Source organism: Chaetodon auriga, chromosome 4 (assembly GCF_051107435.1).
Source record: "Chaetodon auriga isolate fChaAug3 chromosome 4, fChaAug3.hap1, whole genome shotgun sequence".
Classification (NCBI taxonomy): Eukaryota; Metazoa; Chordata; class Actinopteri; order Chaetodontiformes; family Chaetodontidae; genus Chaetodon; species Chaetodon auriga.
Window position 1 is genome coordinate 29,833,754 of NC_135077.1, and position 27,148 is coordinate 29,860,901.

Genomic DNA, 27,148 nt, shown 5'->3' on the forward strand with positions numbered 1-27,148 from the left:
GAGGAGGGTAGGCCAGGATCAGCGCCTTCTGCAGCGCTGGGTCGGACGTCCATGACGTTATCACGTTTTGCAATTTCCTGTACACGTACGGTCCATTCTGCAAATCGTCCGCTGCTGTGGTTCAGAAGGCCAAATAGCGACATTTTGGTAAGTGTAAAACTGTTTAAATGTACAAAATCTTATTTCTTACAAAGTTCTTACTTCAGATCTAGTAGTTTTTTTTCTTTATCATTTACGTCGGATTTCCTAAAGATTAGAATTATCTTCAAATAACCCCAACCGAATTGTGTGCAAAAGTCCTTGACAGGATCTGGCTAACCTGGTTGCTAATCGGCGTTATTTTAACAGTATACCTTACATTACATTACATTTCACAAATTAAACCGGGCTACAATTTACTGTGCACAGTAGAGTTGTGATGTGTTGCGAAGTCGAGTAGTCACAAGAGTATTTTCTTTTTTTGTGGCTTGCAAATTAGTGTTGACAAGCTACTGAAGTACTTTGGCATATACGTTAAATGTCAGCTTTACGTCAGGGTTAGGTCAATCATTCAAAATTAACGCTGAGAGATAGTTTGCTGAGCCCCAGTATATGACTTTCTAACACTCAGCTGAGAAACAGTAACGTTGTATTACCACGCTCAACAGTTCGTTCATCGGTGTCTATATTCAGTCAGCGTTGTTTTTGTGCTGCGTAGGAGTTTTAACCTCACAACCTAACACTGGTTATAGTAACTCTAAATATTCGCAATAGGGCTCACATTCTAATCTGAAACGACGCAGTGTCGCCGTTTTGTAGCGGTTGGAGTAAACCTTGCATTGTTTAGATCATTCCAAACGAGTATTACACGAAGAGATCAATTAAAATAATACGATAATGCATTGATGCAGTCACAATTGTTAACTCTTCTTCTTATTATTGTGTCTGGTTTCAGCTTTAAGGACGTGATGGCTGCAACATTACGTTTACTTTACTCCATGTCAAGGCCAGGTAAGATTTTTCTGCAGGAGGAATGAAGACGGTTTCAGTTGCACTAACAACAAAAATTCATTATTTGAGTACAAACACATAAAGACAACATTCCATTCCAGCTATTGTGACTTAAAAACAGACTAAATTTAAGTGAATCGTGGTTAATTTGACAATCAGCCACATAAAGTTTGATTTCTTGTCAGCCTGTCTACAACCCAGATCCCATAAAGTAAACAGAAATAAAAACAAAATTTGTTTGTGAACGACTGAGCATTTCAAAGATGCCCTTTTCACACCCTATCATAATATCACGTGTTACAAATTAACCTTTATCAGTGGCATGTTCCAAACAGGTGTTTTTGGAGCATTCCACAACTTTCCCTGTGTTGCATTGCCCCTGTCCCAACTTGTTTGAAAAGTGTTGCTGGCATCATATTCAGAATAAGCATATGTTAACAACAGTCAGTGGTAAAAGTAAGTAGGTAGAACATTTAATATATTGTCTTTGTACTGTTTTTAGTTGAGTTAAAAAAAGACATATCTGCCTGTTCTCACCACACAGTCATACGCAAGAAGTTGAGTCATAAAAACACATGTACCTAATAAGACATGGTATTAGGCACACATCAGTTTTCTGTGGAGTATCTTTCAGTTGTATAGTCAATGGACTGTGTTACAGTACTGTGCACTGGATGTCTCTGCTATAGCAATCTTAATGATAATGCACTTTTGATTTATCTTTGCCTTCAGGTGCTTTTGTGGCCAGCCAGAATCTAGTGAGGTCCTTCAGTATGTCCACACAAAGGGAAGGATTCAGTAAGTACCACTAGAACACACAAATACATTTCATTATCGTGCATTATTGTCAGTGATGTGTCTGCTCTTGATGGGCTTTCAGGGGGCCGTACTACGATGGGAGATTTGTGAGTTAGCCAGCTATCTCTGGGTGTAACCCAGGTTTTGTGGTATCCTAGAGCTAGATCACATTTAAATGGGGTAGATAACCATGGTAAGCTATGCTGCATGGTTGACTTGTTCCAGAGCAGGTTAACTTCATAGGATCAGATCAAACTGACCAGTCAGTGGAAAAAATTAGTCACTGTTCCTATTGGATCCCAATATGGACATAAATACTGAGTCAGAATAATATACAGGGACTTGTGATGTCAACAGAAACAGTCACTCCACACGAATGAACAAAAAACAAATTTATTTAAAAAGACATCTGCACATCATAGTTCCTTGACTTTCTAGCCTCAGCCTTCCCTTTAAAGTATGCTTCCAGTCAAAGCCCTGTTTGTCCTCTTGTGTGTTGACTTTGACACTAGGAAGCTGTTTTCACTTGAGGGGAAAGAGAGGTGAGAGGAAAAGCTTTCTCTGTCCTCAATTTGAATCTGAGTTTAACACAAGAATTGATTAATAGTGAGATGGAAAACTCAAAGAACTTTTGTTCTAGATCAGCTAATCAGAGTTCAGAATGAGTTGAGTGAACTCTGACTATGTTCACGCTGACTTAAGCACATGTGTAGGGAATGTAAAAAGCCACCATCAGTGGAGCTCTGATACTATGATTCAATATGGCAATGGGTAGATAAAAAACAGAGCCTCCATTTTAGTCCAGTGGGGCTAGCAATATGAATGCATGTCAATGTGGGCCATAAGATAAGATAAGAGATAAGACAGACTTTATTTATCCCACAATGGGGGGAAATTCTCATGTTACAGCAGCAACAAGACAGAGTACAAGAAGTCGGAGGACAAGAGGACAAGCAAAATATTGCACAGTATTATATACCCTATGGAATTTACAATATATACAACATGTACACCCTAGGCCATGATATTTATCTTAAAAAAACAAGAGTGGAGAAAGGAGTCAATAAGATAACACTATTACATTTTATTCAGCATAGTTCACTCATTCATCATTTACCAGACTTGAATGCTTGAATCTTCCTGCCTGCTGCTGCTCCTCTTGGTCGTTTTGCCAGGCCATTCGGCGGACCTGCTGTCAGAGCAAATTGTGCCATGCCATCGCCAAAACCAAATGATGTTAGTCTTGGTTGCCGTTTTTCTAAGCTTGGTGGGTGTGGAGGGGTGGCCTGCTCTGTGGACACACAGCCTGTCCACAGTGCCTAGCCCAGAGACACAGCTGTAATAGCTGAGGAGGTCAGTGTGTCTACTGGTGAAAGTACAGCTCACAGTCCATTGAATCAGCACTGTCGCCAGCTGTTTGTTTTACAAGCCAACTGCAAGAAAAACACAGACAAAACCAGAGAATACAGCCTCTATGCTTAACTCATACTGTTAACTCATTATCTTTTCGAATTTAAATACCCATTAGTGACCCACGAGCAGGCTGTGTGGAACGTAGCTATTGAGGCATTCATCATACTGAAGTGGGTGTGGTTTCATCTAAATTGGGCGAAAGATATGTCCTGGACATAACAGCAGGATTTATGACATCACAAATAGTTTTGAGCCAGACAGGGTCCAATATGCAACTTCCATAAGTATGATCTGGAAACTTGAAACCCCCATGCCACATACACTGAGAATGTACTTCTCAGTGAAAGTGGGATACCCCTTGTGTCAAGCATTTCAACTTTTGAAATTAATTATATTTACATACTCATCAATTTTGTATTTTTACATAAGAGAGGGGCAGAAGTTTGTCTCTTTCAGATTAATTTTCAGAGTCAGGTGGAAAAAATCAATATGAGGGAGCATGGGCAAGTGCCAAATGGTTTGTTACTCAGAATCGTCACTGTACTGTCTTCTTCTTGACATTCATCTCTGTTGCTGGTTGAATATATTTAGCGAGGGGTGATGTAGTGCAGGCTTTCTTATGGTGTTAGCTCATTAATGATTGCAAGTGCAGAGCCTCTATGACCAATTTTGGTTGACGTAGAAAACAGGAGGAGTGCTGTTTAGAAATACTTGGAGGCAAATGAACAATTAAAAGCAAAGGATATTAGTAGGCCTGGGCGATATATCGATTTTTTTTGATTAATTCGAAATTTTTGCTGTGGACGATTTAAAAAATAAAAAATTCGAGTTTTTTCTCCTCTTGCTATGACGTACCTTTTGCCCCCCAGGAGCTTCCGTAGCCATGTAACAGTATAAGTTCGGTTGTGCCATCGCGTTGTCTCATGTTTGATTCTTCGTGAGGAGTGAGATGAGAAATAGAAAGTGAGCGCAGTAGCGAGCGAAGAAATTGTCGATAAAACAGGGAACGTCAGCTCATCAGTTTTTTAGATTTTGTAAGTCGGACCGTAGTCAGACCAATGTGGTCTGTAAAGTATGCAAGACCGTCGTCCCCACCAAGACCGTTTAATACCACAAACTTGTTTAACCACCTTAGCTGCGCTCACCCTTCGGAGCGCAGCCGTATTCGCCAACGTCCAATAACATCTTCTACCGCAGCACCACCGCACAAGCACAAAGGTGCTCTTTTTACTCCGTGTTTGGTTTGTCTGTCCTGGTCCATTGTAGAAATATGGCAGACTCTTTGGAAGAGGACCCACACTCTCTGTAGATATAAGCTCATCTAAGGTAATGAAACCACAACAATTCTTATTTTCACGTGATTATACAGTAAATAAAACATACTTGTGAATATTATACTCCATTTCTGCCAATAGATCAGCCTAAATCTTACACACAGAACTTTTAATCAAGTTGTTATTGTTAAAACAGTTTTGGATCTGAACATGAATGAATCTTTCCATTAACCTTACTAACTGCAGGAAGAATACTTACAGGTCTACTATAAGGCCCACTGAGAGGTAACTTATTACCCTTAAAGGTGTAATGCGAGAATTTTCCACCTGTTGATCGACACTTCAAACAAACAGCATATCAACAGAGTAGTCCCTAACTGCTGCACTATACTCTTTGGTGTAGCGATTAGCTGCTATTAGCTAGTTAGGTTAGTTAGCCATGCACCTAGCGGCGCCAGTAACAGACTGGAGTCTATCTGCACTGAGAGCTCAGAGCACCCGGGGAGTGTTGGTGTTTACTATGTGGGCAATGGAACCGGGCTTAGCAGCAGTGGTGTGGTGATAAATTTTTTTGGGAGGGCGTAGGTGTGCCTGACAGAGGTCAACAGAGATCAAACAATCTAAGGTACCTCACAAGTTAGATAAAACACACAAATCAGTCATAGTGTTGCTCAAACTGGCAAGAACTCATAAATCTTAAACATGACTAACTATACAGATCTTCAACAAACATGAACACGAATCAACATGAACTCAGCATTTAGACAATGCTTGCGTGAACACTGTAGCACTAGCTGCACAAATAGCCTGCTTATACAAAAACTTTGCCTGTCTTTCCTTCAAGTTGGCAGATTTCTCTATGACTCTCTGGTTTAAGTCAGAGATTTCAGTCACTAGCTTTTTCTCCATGTAGAGTATGGCCAATACATTCAGCCTCTCCTGGGTCGTTGTGTTTCTGAGAAAGTCTCAGATTTCTGACAGGTTATTGCCCATTAAGAACTGAAAGAGGTCCACAGCACCACGACAGGATCTGAAGAGAGAGAGAGAGACAGAGAGACAGAGAGAGAGAGAATGCATACTGTGAATCATTTTGCAAGGTGACTATTTCCTTATGATGGTAACTACATAACCCATGTGTTATTTCATAACTTTGCATCTCCATTTTTGTTCTACAATGTAAAAAAGGCAGAAAAATAAAGATTCATAACTGAGTAAGTGTCCAATCTTTTGACTGGTAGTGTACACAGCAGTATAACATGGACAGTGATCCTTTCATGGTCCTGTGTATTGACAGCTCGACGCTTCTCCAGTTGCTGAGAGCCACTGCTTTGCTCTACCGCCATTGCAGGGAGAGAATCTCTGTGAAGGATAACGATGATTTTCATTAATTATTATCATCATTGTAAAGAACAATAGAAAAGCATAATAATCACATAATGACATGGCTGGAGTTACTACCTTATCTTTTACGTGTCCAGTTGGAACTGCTGGATGCATTCATTTACACTACCGGTCAAAAGTTTTAGAACACCCCAATTTTTCCAGTTATTTTTTGCAATTCAAGTCCAGTGAATAGCTTGAAATGGTACAAATGTAAGTGCTCAACTGCCAGAGGTTAAAAAAAAGGGTTGTGTTACCCAAAACTGAAAAACAATGTACATTTCAGATTTATACAAAAAGGCCTTTTTCAGGAAACACGAAATGTGTTAACAATTTAAAGCTGTTCTGCAGCAATGAAGGTGGATCAAGCCTTGTAAACTGGTGCTACTAATTCCAACAGGTGTTCCAACATTTCTTGACTCCCTCTGCATAAAAGCAGTGTTGGAACACACTGTGGTACCATACCCTCGTGAGCATCAGGTGAACAGTATTGTACTGCAGAAAGTAGTGTGTTCCTTCAAAAATGGCAAGAAAAAGGCAATTATCAATGGAAGAGAGACAGACGATCATAACAGTTAAAGGTCCCATATTCTGAAAAACTTACTTTTTCTGGGATATGGGGTGTTACTTTGGGTCTCTGGTGCTGCCACACGCATACAAAGTGTGAAGTAAGACTGTCCGTGCTTTTTTGAGTGAGATACGGATTTCTGAAAGCACCCTGCCTGCAGCTTCCAAACGAACTGATCGAATCCGGCGAGGACAATTATGTAACAAGGCCTTACATTTGCATATTCCCACCCACCAGCCACCACCCCTTCTCCTCTCCCCGGTGTCTCTCCACCCACCAGATGCAGCGTTACCTTCTCACAGATCTGCCATTTCGTTATCGAAAGCTCCGTGTTAGGAATCATAATGTCGAGGCGCCACATGCAGTGTTCTGTTGTTGGCTGTAAAGATGAGCACAAAATCGCTCTGTCGGCTCCCAGCCACAGAGGACAGAAGAACCGCGTGGATTAAATTCATTTTTGAAGGCAACGTCCCAGCTACAGTTTGTAAAAACCTTGTGGTATGTGCTAACCACTTCAAGGCTGACTGTTTCTCCAACCTCGGTCAGTACGAGGCAGGATTACCCAGGAGACTTTTTCTAAAAGAGGGGTCACTTCGAACTTTGCATGGAATACCTGCAGATGAGGGACATGTAAGTATACAAATAATAAAAAGTGGCGCCCAACTTGAGGCCCAAAAGCAAAATAAAATTTGAAAAAACACTTGTGAATGACTTAAAGGAACAACCAAACAAAAACACCTGTGATATTTATGGAGAATAAAATCTTTATTTTGGAAACCAAGGAACAAAGGAAGTGCCATTGAACGTGGGTCCATGGAAAGGAACCACCATCCTGGATGCTGGGTCCTCATTCACGCTCAGTGAGAGTGTGTGGTCAGTAGTAAAAGGGCAGCAGGATTTGTTAAAGCCCTGGACTATGGGACCTCTGTACCTGGCAGATGGAGAAGGATGACAGCCTTTAGGATGGAGTGAAATGACAGTCACAATTCAGACTCAGTCAGTAGCATTGCCTCGTGTTGTCCTGCCTGTTCACAGCCTCCTTTTCCCTGCAGTAGTTGGACTGAACTATATCCATTTCTCTGGCCTACAGTTTGATGTCTCTGAAAGATGCTACTGGTTCAAAGCTAATAAGATGCGCCGGTACTCATTCTTAAGAGAACCTGTACCAAGTTCAAAACCTGAACATGCAGCTCACCTTGCTTTTTTCTTTGCAAAACCACCTGCTAGACTGGTATCTCATCCGCCCTGTCATGAGCCCCTGGAGGCTGCCATCAGATATTCCTCTCTGGATGACTTTGGAAAAACTCAGCTGTTATGTCAACTACAGAACAACTATGATGTCTGCACAGCCACATTAGGCAGTACCAAAGTGCACAAAAATCCGCACAAAATCTACCTCACTCATGAGGTGCCCATCAAGCAGAAACCCTATAGTGTGTCACCAACCAAGCTCCAAATCATTAAAGGACAGGTGGAGGAAATGTTGGAGAAGGACATTATCGAACCCTCAACCTCACTTTATGCTGCTCCAGTGCTTGTGCCAAAAAACAGGACCCAAAATCAAGGTTCTGCGTTGACTACAGAAAGCTGAATGCAGCTACTCAGACAGATGCATATCCTTTGCCCAACATCCACGAGATTTTGGAGTCTTTGGCTGGAGCTGTTGTCTTTACCACCCTGGACCTCAACAGTGGGTACTGGCAGGTGGAAATGGATAAGGACAGCAAGGAAAAAACTGCCCCTTTGGCCTCTATCAGTTCAAGGTGATGCCGTTCGGACTTAAGAATGCTCCAGCTACTTTCCAGCGGCTGATGGAGATTGTCTTATCTGACTTATGGGGAAAAATCTGTTTTGTTTATCTGGATGATTTTATCATCTATTCAACCACCTTTGAACAACACAGTTATGACATACAAGTAGTTCTGGACAAGTTGAGAGATGCTAACCTCACTGTGAACATGAAGAAGAGTCAGTTCTTCTGGACATCACTTAAGTTCCTTGGCCACATTGTGTCAGCTGCTGGAGTTGCAGTTGATGCTGAAAAAACAAAGGCAGTACAGGAATTTCCCATCCCACAGTACATCAAAGAACTTCAAAGGTTTCTTCGGATGGCAGGATGGTATCATCAGTTCGTACCCAATTTCTCCCAGCTGACAGAGCCGCTCAAAGCGAAAAGGAGCCACATTTATCTGGACCACTTCATGTCAGGCTGCTTTTGAGTCCCTTAAACAACACTTGGTTTCTCCTCCAATACTGGGACATCCTGACTTCAGCCTCCCTTTTGTTGTTTATACCGACGCGAGTGACATTGGGTTAGGAGCCATCCTAGCTCAGCAGACTGGACTGGGAACAGAACAGGTGATCGCTTTTGCCAGCCGGACCTTAAATAGGCTGAAAGAAACTACTCCATGACCGAGCAGGAATGTCTAGCTGTCATCTGGGCTCTAGAGAAGTGGAGATATTACTTGGATGGCAGACATTTCACCGTGGTCACAGACCATTCTTCTGTTGTTTGGGTTTTTAAAACCCATAAACCCAGCACGCAACTGATCCGGTGGGCTCTTCACCTCCAAGAATTTTCTTTCACAGTCGAGTACTGTAAAGGTAAATATAATACTGTACCTGATGCTCTGTCCCGGGCCCTAGTAGTTGACTTCCATCAATCATTGGCTACTTGTGCTGTTGTGCTGCATTCCAAGAGAGATACATTTAAGCATGTCCATGTTACAGATGAAGCCATCTGGAAGGCACAGCAGGAGGATGATGACATACACAGCCTGTATGAGAAAATTACAGACATCGGAGAAGTGACAGAAACACCTACATCCAAATTCACAATTTTGGAGGATAAAGTGTACTGTGTGTTACAGTTACCTCACAAGACTCTATACCAGGTGTACATCCCTCCTTCACTTCGACCACAGTTACTCCATCATTTCCACAATGTCCCCCTATCTGGCCATTTTGGAAGGTACAAGACCTATAAAAGGTTATAAGCCCTTGTGTACTGGCCAAGATGAGTCTAGATGTGAGAGATCATGTGCGATGCTGTCAAGTTTGTCAGCTGTACAAACCTGAGACCTGCAAACCTCCTGGAAAACTGCAACCAACTTTGGTAACCAGACCATGGGAAATGCTGGGAGTGGACCTCATGGGACCTTTTCCCCGTAGCTCACTTTGAAATCTCTACCTCCTTGTTTTTGTTGATTACTACACAAGGTGGGTAGAGATGTTTCCTCTTCGTACAGCCACTGCTGAGACAGTCTCCAACATCCTGACGAGAGAGATCCTAATACACTGGGGTGTGCCAGTGTACATTCTCTCCGACCAAGGATCTCAGTTTGTGTCTGCCATCTTCGAGGAAACCTGTGCACGGTGGACTCTGCAATGTAAAAGAACATCACCATACCACCCACAGACTAACATGACAGAGCGGATCAATCGCAACATCAAAACAATGATTGCCTCCCATGTGGAGAACAGACACAAATTGGGAAAGGTACTTGCCTGAATTCCGGTTTGCTTTGAATACAGCAGTGCATGAATTTATTGGAGTCACCCCTGCGGAGCTCGAACCTGGGTCGATCCTTGAAGGGACCTCTGGATGCTGAGCTGCACCCCCAGTTGTGTGATCCTGACTCGCCTGCATATGCTACAACTGACCGGATAGAGGAATTCAGTGGATTTGTAAAACATAACCTCAAAAAAGCCAGGCAGAAACAAAAAAACAACTATGACAAAGGAAGGAGAGATGGAAATTTTTCATGTAAAGACCGTGTGTGGGTCCATGCTCACCCTTATTCGAAGGCTGATAAATCCTTTACTGCCAAACTTGCCCCTCGTTGGAAGGGTCCTTACCGGATCACCCAGCGAGTTGGACCTCTAACCTATGAGGTGGTCTTGGAGGACACTGGGGAAGACCTACGTGTCGTTAATGTGGCCCAAATTAAGCCATGCTACCCCACATCTGAGGAGGTGGACAGGGAACAGCGTCGAAGGATCCTGGAGATATTCGAGCAGGACAGTGACGAGGAGGATTTTCCTGGATTCCCCACCTCAAAGTTAGATGTGAATACACAGGTGCAGCGTAAGGGGGGGTGAAAAAAGTAAGCCCTCCTACGTTCAGGTTTCTCTCACGGGGGGAGGAGTGTGAAAGCCAGCCTGCCCACGCCCTCGAAACCACCCCCTGGTGCGCTGTGCGGCACCGATTCGCCGAGGCTGGATGGTGCTGCTTTATAAAAAGTCTAACAGTCTATCATCTCAAACAAACAAAGACCGACTGTGACAAATACCACTCAGGTGCCGAGTCATATTTTTTTTCTTTTTTTATTACTCGGACTGAGAAAAGACTACATATATATATATATATATATATATATATTTTTCTCTCTGACTGAATTGAACTGTCTGAACTGCCACGCTGTGACTCTGAGATCCACAAATACAGTGTTTGCGTTAACTATAGTATTTTGTGCTGTTGTGATTTTGTGTTGCTCAGGTTATTTTCATGAGTGAAGGTGTGCATAGTTAAATGTATTGCCTTTGTGTGTGTTGATGTGGGGAAAAGACGTGTCAGGTTAAATGAAAAATAGCAATAGGTAAAGACTTAACTGACCGACAAAATCAAACATATCATATGTCAGGAGAGAGACCTGGCTGGCGCCCTAAAAAACCTCCCCCCTCACATGCCCACAGCAAACCGTCACAACCTGACACCTCTATTGACCAGTCAGAATCAAGAGACTCGAGGGGCAGCACCCAAATTCACCATAAAAACATCAATGATGATCCAGAAGGAAGTAACCCCAGAGACAGTATATCACATGAAGAGCACTCCCCCACTCTAGAAACCCCCTCCTCTTTTTATGTAAACAACCAGGACTTTCGGACTCTCCTTCATATGATACCAGGCTTGTGTGGTTTCGAGACGTGGTGAAATCGGCAGACACACTAAAGTGGACATGCACTATTTTCGTGACATGACTATATAATGTCTTGGGGTACGAATTATGTTTTGTTTGGGTGGCAATGCTTGGTAGAGGCTTTTAGCTGAGTTTCTCCCCTTCTTTCTGGTATGCTACAAGTTAGGATTGGTGCTTCCTAGCGTGAGCATTGACCATCTGAACTGCGGGCATCTCAGGCTGCTGCCTGCACAGGGGACGCTCGTATTGAAGAGAAAAAAAATTAGACATTTTTTAACTAACCATTCAGAAGCACCCTCTGAATTCTCAGAGTTTGAGGTTCTGTAGGAGCCTCTCTTCCCTTCAGGATCAGATTCCGGTCCGAACATGTACGGTTGAACTACGAAAGCACTCAGTCTGTTCATTGCCACCCTGTCCGCTACTTTCACACTGGTAGTGCTACGTGAGTCTAAGCTCTCCCCGTTACCATGGTAACATGGGTGGGGCAGCAGCAGCTCATTTGCATTTAAAGCTACAGACACCAGAAACAGCACATTCTGAAAGGCACTGAAACAGAGGGAAATAGAGGAAGGCGAGTATCTTTTCCTATAAGCTATTTCCAGCAAACAGCTTCAAAAACATGTTTTATGGAAATCATAGCCCTATGTAACTTATTGAAAAAGCTTCATAATATGGGACCTTTAAAAATGTAGGTCTTGCCTACAGAGACATTGCAAAGAAAGTCAAGGTTTCAGTGACTACAGTTATCTTCACCATCAAAAGGCACTCAGAAACTGGGGGAAACTCTGACAGCAAGAGGTCTGGCAGACCCAAAGCCACAACTGAATCAGAGGACAAGTTTCTGAGAGTTAACAGCTTGCGTGATAGGCGGCTGACAGAACAACAGCTTCAAGCACAGCTTAATAGTGGTCGTAGCAAGCAATCTCAGTTTCAACTGTGAAGAGAAGACTTCGAGCTGCAGGTTTGACAGAATGAGTTGCAGCAAGAAAGCCATTGCTAAGATGTCAGAATAAGACAAAGAGGCTTGTCTGGGGCATGAAACACTGCCCACGCGGGATCTTTGTACGCCGTTGAGTAGGAGAAAGGATGGTTCCACAGTGTGTAACATCAACTGTCAAACATGGAGGAGGAAGTGTGATGGTCTGGGTAGGGGTGGGAATCGAGAACCGGTTCCGACTTAGAACTGGTTCCAATTGATCGATTCCATCGGAATTGTACACCTCCAATGTTATTGATTCTTCTTAATGATCCTTTCATTTCCCGGCACGATGGCATGTCGCCTCGCGTCACATCACGTCATGTTGCGTTATGTCTCGTCACGTCGCGGTATGTCAGGGACACTGCGACGCACATCTCCTTCAGCCAGGACAAAACATGGAGCGGAGGAAACGATCTAAAGCATGGCTCCATTTCGGTAAAAGCGACGAGAACATTGCTGTGTGTAATCAGTGCAACGCTGTCATCTCATGTAAAGGTGCAAATACCCCAAATATGCTAAAACATCTCTGCGTGCTAGTGCTGCTATCATTACTGCTGCTGCAGCTAAAAGCTCCACTGTGATCTCCATCGACGATGGTAGCATCCACGTTAAATATATCCTGCATTTGGCACACTGTCACCCTGCAAGCAGCATGCAGTTTTTGATTATTTAAGCCGAGCTACGTAGAAATATTTTCCTTTTTTATGCATTTTAGATAATGATGATGGCTATGATGAGACAGTCACAGATAGCCCTCAGGCAGCAGCCCCCTCGACCTTGGCTTCAGTTACCCCCTTCACGATTGCTGCACAGGGAGCTGAGTGGAATGAGGAGAGGATGAACGAGTGTCACAGGGCCAAGTTCGTGGTGAAAGGGTTACACCCTTACACAGTATTACAGTATTTTCAAAATGTTATCTAGGCATACATGCCTATTTTTCTAAAGAGAGGACTTGTCACTGTTTTATATCATTTCCAAGAAAAGTGTGTGTTTTACTATTGACTGACATTTGGTTTAGGCTTATAAGTTAAAGCAACAATATTTGCATTTTTCTTTTGAATGTTACTAGTGTCAGACACTGTTATATCACTGTTTAAGTTAAATATGTTCATGTTGTCTTGTGCAGACATTTTGGAAAAAAATAAAATGGTTGCTTTTGGTGCTGAAGTCTGTGTAGAAGTACTTTTTCCCCCCTCAAAAAACTACTCAGGAATCGTTAGGAGAATTGATAAGGAATTGCATTGATAAGCAGAATTGACAATGGCATTGATATTGATAAAATCTTATCAATTCCCACCCCTAGGTCTGGGGCTGTTTTGCTGGATCCAGGGTTGGTGACTTGTACAGAGTGAGAGGCACCCTGAACCAAAACGGCTACTACAGCATTCTGCAGCGCTGTGCAATATCAAATCAAATCAAACTTTATTTATATAGCACTCTTCATACATAATAAAATGCAACACAAAGTGCTTTACAACAGTTAAAAACATTTATAAAGGAAAACAGAAAAACAGAGAAAACGCATCCCTCCCACCCTTGTACATATACACACCCACAACTACACACACACACACACACACACACATGCATACACACACACACAGACACACATTGTCACCACTTATCATAGTGAGACAGTAGCGACACATGGTAAGGCACTGATGGTTGAGGAAAACACCACCTTTGGGGCCGTCCACACTGAGAGGAGTTGTCTCAGACTATGACTACAGGGGACGCCGGCACCCGGGCCCCCCCCCGACTCCGACAGACAGGCAGACCCCCACACCAAGGTGGGAAGCCCCCCCGACCAGCCGGGCCGAGGGGACCCGAGGACAGCACCCCCAGCAGCAGACCAGACACAGCTTTCAGTGTGGAAGACCCCCCTGAGGAAAGGCTGGAATTGCAAAAAAAAAAAAAAAAGAAAAGAAAAGAAAAAGAAAAGCATAAGAAGGAGTAAAAGGCATGATATAAGATAAGTAAAATAAATGAATAAAGAGTAATTAAATAACCCTCTGGTATGCACCTAGTTGGTCAGGGGTTCATCCTACAGCAAAATAATGGCCCAAAACATAAGTCCAAGCTATGCCAGAACTACCTCAGGAAACAAGACCAAGATGGTAAGCTTGAAAATATGGAGTGGCCAGCACAGTCTCCAGACTTGGTCCATGGTTCCATGCCCAGGGTGAACACCATATTGCTCCTCCTCGATCTGTGGTTCAACTATTCATCAGACTCTGCTTTCCAGGACACCTTTCTGGTGGGGAGGGAGCTGGAGCTTGTGGAAGAAGTTGAGCAGTACCGGCTAGATATAGTTGGGCTCACCTCAACTCATAGTGCCGGCTCTCGAACCCAAGTCCTCTAGAGGGGTTGGACTCTCTCTAATGCTGGAGTTGCTCATGGTGAGAGGTGGAAGGGTTGCTTCCCTGCGCCTTTGGGTCGGGGAACGGGTCCTGACTGTTGTTTGTGTTTATGCACCAAACAGCAGTTCAGAGTACCCACCTTTTTTGGAGTCATTGGGATGGGTCTTGGATAGTGGACTGGGGACTCCATTGTCCTGCTAGGGGACTTGCGCTCACATGGGCAATGACAGCATGATCTGGAGGGCATGATTGGGAGGAACAGCCTGCCTGATCTGAACCCGAGTGGTGTTCTGTTGTTGACTTATGTGCGAGTCGCAGTTTCTCAATAACTAACACAGTGTTCAAACATAAGGATGTCCATCGGTACACTTGGCACCAGGACATCCTAGGTTGTAGGTCAGTAATCGACTTTATTGTTGTATCGTTTGACCTGAGGAGCAGGCCTTGTAAATGTTATTTGTTGTAAAGATACAACTGAGTTTTCCTTCACTGCTGCAACAACACTTGATGCCATTGTCATCCCTCCTGAATCGCTAACAGGTTGCTATGGTGATAAAGAATAAATTCCATTTAATCGTTAAATATAAACTAATGATGCCATTGGTTTGGTCCCACAAAAATGCAACCCGGTGGGAAAGTTTGATGCTCCAATTAAGGCTACAGTGCTGTGAAAAAGTATTTGCTCCTTCCTAGTTTCTTACTATTTTGCATATTTGTTACACTTGAATGTTTCAGATCATCACACAAATTTTAATATTAGACAAACATAACCTGAGTAAATACAAAATGCAGTTTTTAAATTATGATATGTTTATTAAGGAAAAAAGCTACCCAAACCTATATGACCCTTTGTGAAAAAGTAATTGCCCCCCTTGTTAAATCATGAGTCAACTGTGATTAACCACATTTTTTGGAAAGCTCAGTTCACCACAGCCAGGCCTGATGACTGCCAGACCTGTTCAATTAAGAAATCACTTAAATAGAACCTGTCTGAGAAAGTGAAGTAGGAAGCGAGATCTTGAAGAGAAACACATCATGCCGCGATTTAAAGAAATTCAAGAACAAATGAGAAACAAAGTAATTGAAATCTATCAGTCTGGAAACGGTTACAAAGCCATTTCTAAGGCTTTAGGACTCCAGCGAACCATGGTCAGAGCCATTATGCACAAATGGAGAAAACTGGGAACAGTGGTGAACCTTCCCAGGAGTGGTCGGCCTCCCAAAATTACTCCAAGAGCGCAACGACGACTCATCCAGGAGGTCACAAAAGAACCCAGAACAACATCTAAAGAACTGCAGGCCTCACTTGCCTCAAAGGTCAGTGTTCATGGTTCAAGAAGGAGAACAAGAAAGAGACTGGGCAATAATGGCATCCATGGGAGAGTTTCAAGGTGAAAACCACTACTGACCAAAAAGAACACAAAGGCTCATGTCACATTTGCCAAGAAACATCTTGATGATCCCCAAGACTTTTGGAAAAATATTCTGTGGACTGACGGCACAAAAATTGAACTTTTTGGAAGGTGCGCATCCCGTTACATCTGGCTTAAGAAGAACACAGCATTTGATAAAAAGAACAGCATACCAACAGTCAGACATGGTGGTGGTAGTGTGATGGTCTGGGGCTGCTTTGCTGCTTCAGGACCTGGACGACTTGCTGTGATTGATGGAACCATGAATTCTGCTGTCTACCAGAAAATCTTGAAGGAGAATGTTTGGCCATCAGTTCGTGACCTTATTTGGGTTATTTGGGTGGCATGGTGGTAACACTGTCGCCTCACAGCTAGAAGGTCCCGGGTTCGATTCCCGCTGTGGGCGCCGGGGGCATGTCATCCACCATGCCTTCGGTGCCTGCTGCTCGAGGAAAGGGGCCTTTCTGTGTGGAGTTTGCATGTTCTCCCTGTGTTCACCTGGGATATCCTCCTTAAAAGGAAAGATCACCACCTGACCGAGTGCTGCTGTCAGCTGGCAGCCCACCGCGGAGGAAGGACATGCCGGGATGGGATAAGAGCGGAGAAAAGAATTGTGGACTTAAATCCAATTGAAATGCTGTGGTGTTAAAACAATTCTGTGAGGAAGAGTGGGCCAAAATTCCTCCACAGCGATGCGAAAGACTCATTGCCAGTTATCGAAAACGCTTGATTGCAGTTATTGCTGCTGCGGGTGGCACAACCAGTTATTAGGTTCAGGGGGCAATTACTTTTTCACGTAGGGTCATGTAGGTTTGAATAACTTTTTTTCCTGAATAAATAAAATCATTTTTTAAAAACTGCATTTTGTATTTACTCGGGTTATGTTTGTCTGATATTAAAATTTGTGTGATGATCTGACACATTTAAGTGTGACAAATATGCAAAAAAATAAGAAATCTAGAAGGGGGCAAATACTTATTCACAGCACTGTAGCTGTGTGATCACATGATGGGGAAAAGTTCAGCATCTTCCATAGACTCCTGTATAGTCTGGAATAGCTGGAGCTAGAATATATGTAAATGGATGCTGACAGCCTTAAATCCTACCATGCCTATTGTATGAGTAGAGCATATTAATGTCTTATTTATTTCATATTTATTATTATGAATTTATGTAGTCATAGATTTTCTTCTCTATTTTAAAGAGGCAGTGCCCTAGCACCCTTTATTTACCGCCCCTGCTCAGCAGCCTCCCAGTGAACATGGGGGACAGAGCACAGCCTCTGAGACAGAGGTCAGATTGATGGCATGGAATATGTCCCAGAATGTAGGTGATTTACAGCAGCTCCAAACAGGACTTTGGGAATCTGGGAATGATGAAGACAGATGGGGACAGAAGAAACCTCACATCTAATTTTGCAAATGAAAGGTTTATTTTGGACTGCCCCTGAGAAGCTTATGCATTTGCAATAGGAGCAATGGCGAGGCCGGGGTTGCTCATGGTAAATCATTTAACACATACATCACACTAACCTCTGCAATGGCTGGAACTGCTTCTCTTTGCCGAGGTGTCTGATTTCAGATGGTACTGATGATGCTGCTACTTGGCAGCTGGTTTTCCAGGTTTGGGTCAGTCAGTCTTAAGCAGAGCTGACTCTTAGCATGAGCCAATTTTGACAAGAGCTGTTCACAGTAGTAGGTCATTGCTTTGCAGCTCAATGATTTTATGTTGTTGGCTGTCAGACACATCGGCTGGTTCCACATTAAATGGCATTGCAAATGTGTTAAATTATGCAAGAGAGTTTGAGTCTATATGTGTGAATGTGAAATCATGCTGCATCTCTAGTTTATATAACCCTACTACGCAGGGTTATATAAAACTGAATGTCGAGACACAGCTATTATGATTGCTTTCTCTGTTTTGGACTGTCTGATTGTCTCCGATCCCTTACAGGTCGGCACTGTAAAGATTAATTACTAGTGGTCAGTGGTGCAAACTTTCATGTTTTTGCCTCTGCAAGTGAATACGCTGATTGTGCTGATTCCATTGAAACAAATACATTTTTGTCTAAAATGTTGCTGTTCTTTGACACAAATTATCCTCTCTGCAAATGCCTGTATCAGGAAGTGGCTTACATACTATATATACACAAAGATGCTTGCAGTGACCAAATGTAAAGCATGTAATAAAGTATGAATAAACAGTTGTCTGGTTTTGAAACGTTATTCAATAAAAAAGATGTACTATGAGTGACAAAGAGGAATAACTTTGAAAGATTCATGAAAGTGATTTATTCTTTTTTGATATACACTCACATTTGACTTATAATCATGTTTAATTCCATCAGTATACACAGCGCTCACTGAGCCCATCTTTCTCACCTGATTGTGTTTGTGTATACAGAGTATGTGAATGCCCAGGAGATCCCTTCAGACATGAAGTCCATCACAGATCGAGCTGCTCAGACGCTGCTGTGGACAGAGCTCTTCAGAGGTCAGATGAATTGCACGTACATAAATAACAGTGCATTTTACAGATGTGACACATTGAAATAATGACATGATGGTTCTCAGCCATTTTATCTCTAAGGTTAGCCTGATTTGCAGATTGGGAAGGAAGAATATTCTTCAACCTCAGATGGACTAATACACTTTTTTGTTCATTTATTTATTTATTTAATAGGGACGGTGCAAGTAGGCATTGTTGCGTTGAAATAAAATGAAACTGGAGCAAAGTATGTAGGACCTCTAGCCCAAGCTAATTTGCGCACTCTGTCCCTGGTTATGTTTTTTAGATATAGAACACATAATACAACACTCAAATACAGGCATAGAAACTCACCATGAACCAGACGTAGACAAACAGTAACTGGTGGCTAAACTTAAGAACAACAATGATGATTAAGAACAAAAAAACGAAAAGAAAAAAAAACTCAGCTTCGTTTTATTGAAATTTTCTTTCAACCAAAAATTAATCCAAAATTAATTTCCCTTTTGCTAGTAGTCATGCCACAAATAATGAATTAGACAACAGGATACGCAGTGGTGCCACTTTATCAAGCAATCTGGAAACAAATCGACATGTGGGTACTGACATTTGTCATTATTCTTTGTCTTTCCATCCTAGTTTTTTTTTGGGAATCATTTCAGTATAATCAAACTGTTTTTCCCAGTCATATCATGACTTGACTTGACATGACTTCATGATGTACATTTTACATACAATAATACATCGATATATGTTAGTTTGAGAAATGTTTTTTTTCTCAGTCACACATGATTGTATTCTGATGTCAGGTCTGGGCATGACAATGAGCTACCTATTCAGAGAGCCTGCCACCATCAACTACCCTTTTGAGAAGGGTCCACTGTCGCCACGCTTTAGAGGAGAACATGCACTGCGCAGGTGAGGATGACCACTCAATGGATTGTTTGTCATGACAGATTTTTTGTGTTAAAAATACAGTGAGGAAAATAAATATTTGTCACGTCAGCATTTTTATCATTATAATTATTATTATTTCATCGTCATTATTAACAGATTTTCAATGCAGCTGTTCAAATGAAACTGAGACCAGACATTGGTATTAGCTCAATAAAACTACACAGATCAAGAAATCATAACATTCCAATTTATAAAAATGTAAGTAAATGTAAAGGAAGTGGAATGACAGGATAAAAATATTGAACGTGCTAAGTAAAATTTATTTAATTCTCAGTGGAGAAGACTTTGACAATGGCAGCTTCAAGATGCTTCCCATATGAAGAAACGCTGTGTTCTGGTGGGATTTTGGCCCATTCTTCCTCAGAGACAGTCTTTCTCAGTACATGGCTCAATTCATCGTCTCTGTTGCAGAAAAGTTTGCTTTTTGTTTTTTTATGACTACAATACATTCTCACAATAATGCACACTTCTTCAAATGTAAAGCAAACTTCAAACAAACTTCAACTTGCCATTTCTTGTAATGGAGTTTTCCTGGGTGATCGTACACAGAGACTGTGGTAGTGGAGTGCATTGCTTAGTGTTTTCTATGTGAATACTGCACCTGCTGCTTCGAAGTTGTTCTCAAGCTCTTTTCCAGTGGTCCTTGGCACTTAGGCATCTCTTCTGACTGACTGCCCAGTTAAAAATCTTGCGTGTACCTCCTGTGTGTGTTTGGTTGGTGATAGAGTGATGCTGCTTTCACTTGTGGATAATGACCACAGTGGTGCTTACAAGAACATTTAGGACTTTAGAAATCTGCTGCCATCGCTGAGTTGCTAAACAATGGTGTTTTGAAGGTCTTGGAAAGGTCTTTAACTATCTGTCATGAGATGTTTCTTGTGTGACTTGGTAACAATGGTTTTGTTTAATTGCATTTCAAGGTGGGTGTCCCTTTTTCAAAGGGCTAAAGTGGTGACACACCAATATGCACTAATTGGCTAGGTAGGAGAACTTATTGGTGTAATTAGCTGGTTTAGTGTTACTATGCTCAATACTATTTCCTGTCTATCCACTTTCTTGCGCACAGTTATTGGTTGGAATGTTATGATGTCTTTTACAACACAAGTCTGCATTCATCCTTCACGCACATTCCATGGCTAGGCCGCCAGCTCATGACAAGCTTTTAACCGTTCACACACACATCGATGGCACAGCAGGGGCAATTTCAATTTAGGTTTCAGTACCACATATATGTGTGTGTGTGTGCGTGTGCGTGTGTGCGTGTGCAAACATTTTAGGCAGGTGTGAAAAGATGCTGTAAACTAAGAGTGTTTTCAAAAATATAAATAATAATTGTTTATTTTTATCAGTTTACAAAATGAAAAGTGAGTGAACAAAAGAAAATCTAAATCAAATCAAATCAGTTCTTATAGGTACACTTGCACAAAATCAGGGATTTTGTAGGATTAAAGTCAGGTGTATGATCAATTATAACAAACAGGTGCTAATGATAATCAATTTCACATGTAGGCTGAAACACAGTCATAAACAGAAACAGCGGTGTAGGAGGCTTAAAACTGGGTGAGAAACAGTCAAACTCTGCTACCAACGTGAGATTGTGGAAGACAATTTCATGTCACAGGTCATACACCATGGCAAGACTGGGCACAGCAACAAGACACAAGGTAATTATACTGCATCAGCAAGGTCTCTCCCAGACAAAAGCTGTGTCCCAATTCAGCGGCTACATCCTTCGGAGGACCCAGCCTACGCGGTCCCCGGTGGCTGGGTCCTTCGGAGGATCCTCCGTCGGCCGCATCAACTATCGGTAAATGGGACGGTCTAGCCTTCGGAGCATTTCCTGATTGCGTCACGACGTCATAACTTCTTCCTTCCTAACCTGGGAAAAACACACGTACGGGGTGCAGAGATGCGCCCGTACAGCTCCTATCACTTCTAAGAGGCGCGAAATGTAGCCTGTTATACAACTTTCAAATTCACCTGATGTGAATATCTTCACAGCTTCGCGTCGGACGGTTCACGCCTCAAACTTCAAACTTCAAACTTTATTTATTTATATGGCACTTTTCATACTCAAAAAGCAACACAAAGTGCCTCACAGAGGCTAAAAACGACAGAGAAGAAAACCCAGCCCTCCCGCCCCCATAACTACATACAGAAACACACACACGCACACGCACCCATACGGATAAGATAAGTAGTAAGCCACCTTTGGGGGCCATCCACACTGAGAGGGCCCCCGGCTCATGACCGGGGGGCGCCGCCCGAGACCACCCCGACCCAGGCAGACAGAAGGCCCCACACCAAGGTGCGGAGGCCTCCAGCCATCCAGGCCAGAGCCGTCCCCTCAGCAGCGCCCCCATCAGTAGGCCAGAAGCAGTTCCCAGTGAGGGGGGCCCCCATGAGGAAACGCTTGACCTAAAAACCAAGGACTCCCATGAGGAAACACTGGAGCTAAAAACCAAGGGACTAAGACATAAACATAAAATTAAATAAAATGAGTAAATGAAATAAATAGCAATTAAACATGTCGTTAAAACATGCAACTAAAATAACAAAGATAGACATGCTAAGAAGCGTGATTAAAGGAATAAGATAAATCAAACAAATCAATTGAAAGCCTGATTAAAAAGGTGGGTCTTGAGCCTCTTTTTAAAAACATCAACAGTCTCTGCGGCACTGAGGCTCTCCGACAGGCTGTTCCACAATCGGGGTCCATAATAACTAAAGGCCGCCTCCCCGTGTGTTTTAGTTCTTACTTTTGGTATGGTTAAGAGGCCAGTACCGGAGGACCTCAGGGTCCGCAAGGGTTGGTAGGGTAACAGTAGGTCAGATAAATAAGAAGGCGCAAGACCATTAAGACATTTAAAAACTAATAAAAGAACCTTAAAATCTATCCTGAAATGCACGGGGAGCCAATGCAGCGATTTTAAAACTGGCGTAATGTGCTCACGCCCTCTGGTCCTCGTCAGCACTCGTGCGGCTGAATTCTGTAGCAATTGAAGGTTGGAGATACTCTTTTTAGGAATACCAGAGAGCAGGGCATTACAGTAATCTAAGCGACAGGAGATAAAAGCATGCATCAGCACCTCCGTGCTGGCCTGAGAGAGAAACGGGCGAACTCTGGCTATATTCTTGAGATGGTAAAAACCTATCTTTGTTATGTTTTTGATGTGTGGAATAAAAGTAAGCTCAGAGTCAAAAATCACGCCCAGATTTTTTACACAATGTGTTGGTTTAAGATCTTGTAGTTTAGGTAAAAGTTTCTCTCTCTGGCCTTCAGGACCAATGACTAAGACCTCTGTTTTGTCCTGGTTGAGCTGAAGGAAATTTTCTGCCATCCATGACTTTATGTCTAAAATGCAGTTAAAAAGAGCATCAATTGGCCCTGTGTCATCAGGAGACACGGCATTGTACAGTTGCGTATCATCAGCATAACTATGGAAGCTGATGCCGTGCCTCCTGATGACGTCCCCTAGGGGTAGCATGTACAGATTAAAAAGAGTTGGACCTAAAATTGACACCTGGGGAACCCCACACTTGATGTCATGGGTTCCTGAGGAACATGTATCCCAACTTACAAAGAAGTGTCGGTCAGTGAGGTATGAGACGAACCAGTTAAAAGCAGTACCTGAGAGGCCGACCAGGTGCCTCAGCCTGTCTAATAAAATGCGATGGTCTACTGTATCGAAGGCAGCGGTTAGATCCAGTAGTACCAAGACTGTGAGCTTGTGGTTATCCAAGTTGGACCTGATATCGTTTAAAATCTTTAAAAGGGCTGTCTCGGTACTGTGGTTCATCCTAAAACCAGACTGATGCCTTTCTAAAATGTTATTTTTGTTTAAAAAGTCATTTACTTGGTTAAAAACAAGTTTTTCTAAAATTTTACTTAAAAAAGGTAAGTTGGATACAGGTTGGTAGTTATTCAAAATGTTGGGGTCTAAATTGCTCTTCTTCAGAAGGGGCTTCACCACCGCTGTTTTAAAGGAGGTGGGGAAGACACCCGTCTGAAGAGAGCAATTCACCATGTATAACAGCTGTTCCTCAAAGAATCCATAGAGTGTTTTAAAAAACGTTGTGGGAATTGGATCTAAGAGGCAGGTTGTAGGGTTTACCTGGGAGAAAACTCGACCAAGTGTCCTCGCATCAACCAGGGCAAAACTCTCCAGTGTTTCCTCAGGTAGAACCTGTGATCCAGACGTGTTGGTAGTTAAAACCTGTTGAGATAAAAGACTGGATCTGATGTTATCAATTTTGTACCTGAAGTGGTCTGCAAAGTCTTCGCACAGGGTTTTTGTTATTGTCATATAAAATCTGTTACAATTAGTGTTTGTTAAAAGATCAATGGTGTAGAAGAGAAATTTGGGATTATTTTTGTGGTCGGAGATTAGTTTTGCGAAGTGAGAGATTCTTGCCTGTTTAATAGTGCTATTGTAAGTTTTGAGGTGTTGACGTAAAACTTCATAGTGGACTGTCAGTTTTGATTTTCTCCATTTCCTTTCAGCACTCCTGCAGTTTCTTTTCAGTTGCTTGATTTCCTCGTTTCTCCACGGAGGTATAGGTTTTTTCTTAATTGTTTTTGTTAAAAGGGGAGCCACTGAGTCCAGCGTTGACTTCAAATTGCTGTTAAAATTGTCAACGATAAAATCACAGGGTGCTGGTAAAATCTCTGCAGGAGTGCTCCGCGTCGTCCATTCATTTCTGATAATGGACTCCTCGAAGGGCATTATCCCGCTTATACCATGGTCACTTACGAAAGAAATAAATATTAAATCAATTATTAATACGTTCATGTTTTTTTACTGTTAAAATCGTACGTTTTTCACAAGAAGCGGTTGAGTGGACTATTTAATATCGCTCGTTGTGACGCGTTCCCAAGGTAACCGGCACTGGCCACAGAACCTGCAGCTCAGTCAGCGCAACTGTTATATTAGGCCTAATCAGTGGAGGGAAGTGACATGATTGCTTAACGTTATGTTACGTGATACAAAGTATCAGTTCAGAGAGCAACTGCACCTCTTACCGCTTGTGTGTGTCCAGAGGATGATGCCAAATTTTGTTTCAAAGAATCAAAGTCCACAGATAGTTTCCTAAATCATTTTTATTGCATGAAATATTATCCAGCAATCACTCTGATCATTAAATGTGGTTAAAGGAAACTATAAAATCACTCATGTTGTCTACTGTCTTGCCGTTGTGATAAATAAACTGTGAAATAACGTGTGTTCTGAGTTTCTGTTGCCACGGTTACCAACTAGCGTTTGAGCCAGCGCAATAATTTAGAACAATCAGGCTATTTGACTGGAACTTTTTTATAGGTGTCCTACAACACTTTTTAACAGACACCCTGCAGCCAATCAGAATCGATTATTCACCATGGTATAAAATAAGATATTAGTTGACATACGAGCTTGTAATATTTGTAAGTGAAGGGTTTTAATAAGGCTAACAGTTAACTGAGCTCCTCATATCAACAGGTCGCCATTATTAAAAAAAAAAACAATCGGTGCGCAAAGCATCTTGGGATATGGGAGGCCGCGAAGGATAGTAGCGACGCATCCTCCGAATACAGGGAAAAGGAGGTCCCATTGGTCGGCTGCATTTGGAGGATCCTTCGAATTTGGACGAATTGGGACAGCCTTTGCGCACCGTTATGACGTAATCAGCCTTCAAATCCATCCTCCGAAGGATGCAGCCCCTGAATTGGGACACAGCTATAGATTTCAAAGCAGACTGGGGTTTCAAGATGTTCTGTTCAAGCTCTTTTGAAGAAGCATAAAGAAACGGGCAACGTTGAGGATCTTAGAGGCAGCGGTCGGCCAAGGAGACTGAGTGCAGCAGATGAAAAACACATCAAGCTTATTTCCCTTTGAAATCAGAAGATGTCCAGCAGTGGCATCAGAACTGGCAGAAACCAGTGGGACCCAGGTACACCTATCTATTGTCCGGAGAAGTCTGGCCAGATGGAAGAGTTGCAGCCAAAAAGCCATACCTCCGACATGGAAATAATACCAAGCGACTCAACTATGCACGAAACAAATGAAAACGTATGATTGACCCCAAATATACAGCCAATGCCATTAAGAACTATCTTCAGCGTAAAGACGAAGAACAAGTCCTGGAAGTGATGGTCTGGCTCCCACAGAGCCCTGATCTCAACATCGAGTCTGTCTTGGATTACATGAAGAGACAGAAGGATTTGAGGAAGCCTACATCCACAGATCATCTGTGGCTAGTTCTCCAATATGTTTGGAACAACCTACCAGCCGATTTCGTTCAAAAACTGTGTGCAAGTGTACCTAGAAAAATACTGATACTGTTTTGAAAGCACAGGGTGATCACACTAAATATTGATTTGATTTAGATTTCTGTGTGTATATGTGTGTATAATATAGTATCTTTTAAATGGTGTTACATCAGGTACCCGTCAGGAGAGGAGCGCTGCATTGCCTGCAAGCTATGTGAAGCTATCTGCCCTGCCCAGGTACACACACAGCCAGATTTAAAAAGAATGGCAAAGCTGCATGCTTGCTAGTGTCATTTTATATGTATGGTTTAACCATGACTAACACCAACAATGTGTGCCCAGGCTATCACCATTGAAGCAGAGACTCGTGCTGATGGCAGCAGGAGGACGACCCGGTATGACATTGACATGACCAAATGCATTTACTGTGGCTTCTGTCAGGAGGCGTGTCCTGTGGATGCCATCGTAGAGGTGTGTGTATGATCCTGTGTTACAGCTCAGTGCAAACTCAGACACACTGTGTGTCTCTAGGTCCCAACATGTTGAGACATATTCAGTTTTTCATGTCACATATCACAAGATTGTTGCTAGGGTCTTAAAGCAGTTGCAATTTGTTTAATCCATCAAATGCACCACCAGTGGTTCATGTATTTCATTTCTTATTTTATTCCCCTCTCCGTCCTCTCTCTCTGCTTATTTCTTCAGGGTCCTAACTTTGAGTTTTCCACTGAAACCCATGAAGAACTGCTCTACAACAAGGAGAAGCTCCTCAACAACGGGGACAAGTGGGAAGCAGAGATAGCTGCCAACATACAAGCTGATTACCTCTACCGATAAGCCCCCCCCCCCCCCCCCCCCCCCCCACACACACACACACACACACACGCACACACACAGAGCATCACACGCATACTTCCAACACATTTCATCCGGTGTCAGTGTCATCCCCTCCTAATATGATGAATTGGTTTGATATGTTTCTGATAATTGCCTTGACATTGTTCAGATTATGTATTTATTGAAGAACAATGAATACTACACTGGTTGTCTTTGTGATGAGTGTACAACAGTCCAGCTGCCACAGCATGGTCCAGTCTGTGATCATCATATGGTTGTGTCTGCACAGTCCCACTGTGTTAAAAAGGAAGCAGACTGGGTCATGCTGTGGCAGTGTTAGTGCTGTACACTGATAGCAGATTGCAGACATCCCCATATTGTTTTTGGTTCTGATGTCCTACACAGGTATGAGGTATGATGAAGTTGCAAATATGATTATTGTTATCTTGGGTGTTGGTGCAGATTTGTATGGTCTTTGTGTCATTTCTACCCCGACTTAATAAAATTCTGGGAGAAACACTGAA

General features: G+C 42.5%; 1 protein-coding gene across 1 annotated transcript; it reads left to right on the top strand.

The window, feature by feature from the left end:
- ndufs8a (NADH:ubiquinone oxidoreductase core subunit S8a) lies at positions 1–27,148 on the top strand. Its single transcript, XM_076729222.1, has 8 exons — positions 1–147; positions 935–990; positions 1,723–1,788; positions 18,500–18,589; positions 19,393–19,501; positions 25,961–26,024; positions 26,130–26,258; positions 26,493–27,148. The coding sequence occupies exons 2-8, from the start codon at positions 948–950 to the stop codon at positions 26,622–26,624; spliced, it is 633 nt and encodes a 210-aa protein (XP_076585337.1). The 5' UTR covers positions 1–147; positions 935–947; the 3' UTR covers positions 26,625–27,148.

What these genes read in the sequence shown, in the direction of transcription:
- ndufs8a (XM_076729222.1), top strand. Translation starts at nt 948, where the DNA reads ATGGCTGCAACATTACGTTTACTTTACTCCATGTCAAGGCCAG. An exon ending in TTACTCCATGTCAAGGCCAG is followed by an intron (nt 991 to 1,722) that starts GTAAGATTTTTC and finishes CTTTGCCTTCAG; the next exon opens with GTGCTTTTGTGGCCAGCCAG. An exon ending in GTGGACAGAGCTCTTCAGAG is followed by an intron (nt 18,590 to 19,392) that starts GTCAGATGAATT and finishes TTCTGATGTCAG; the next exon opens with GTCTGGGCATGACAATGAGC.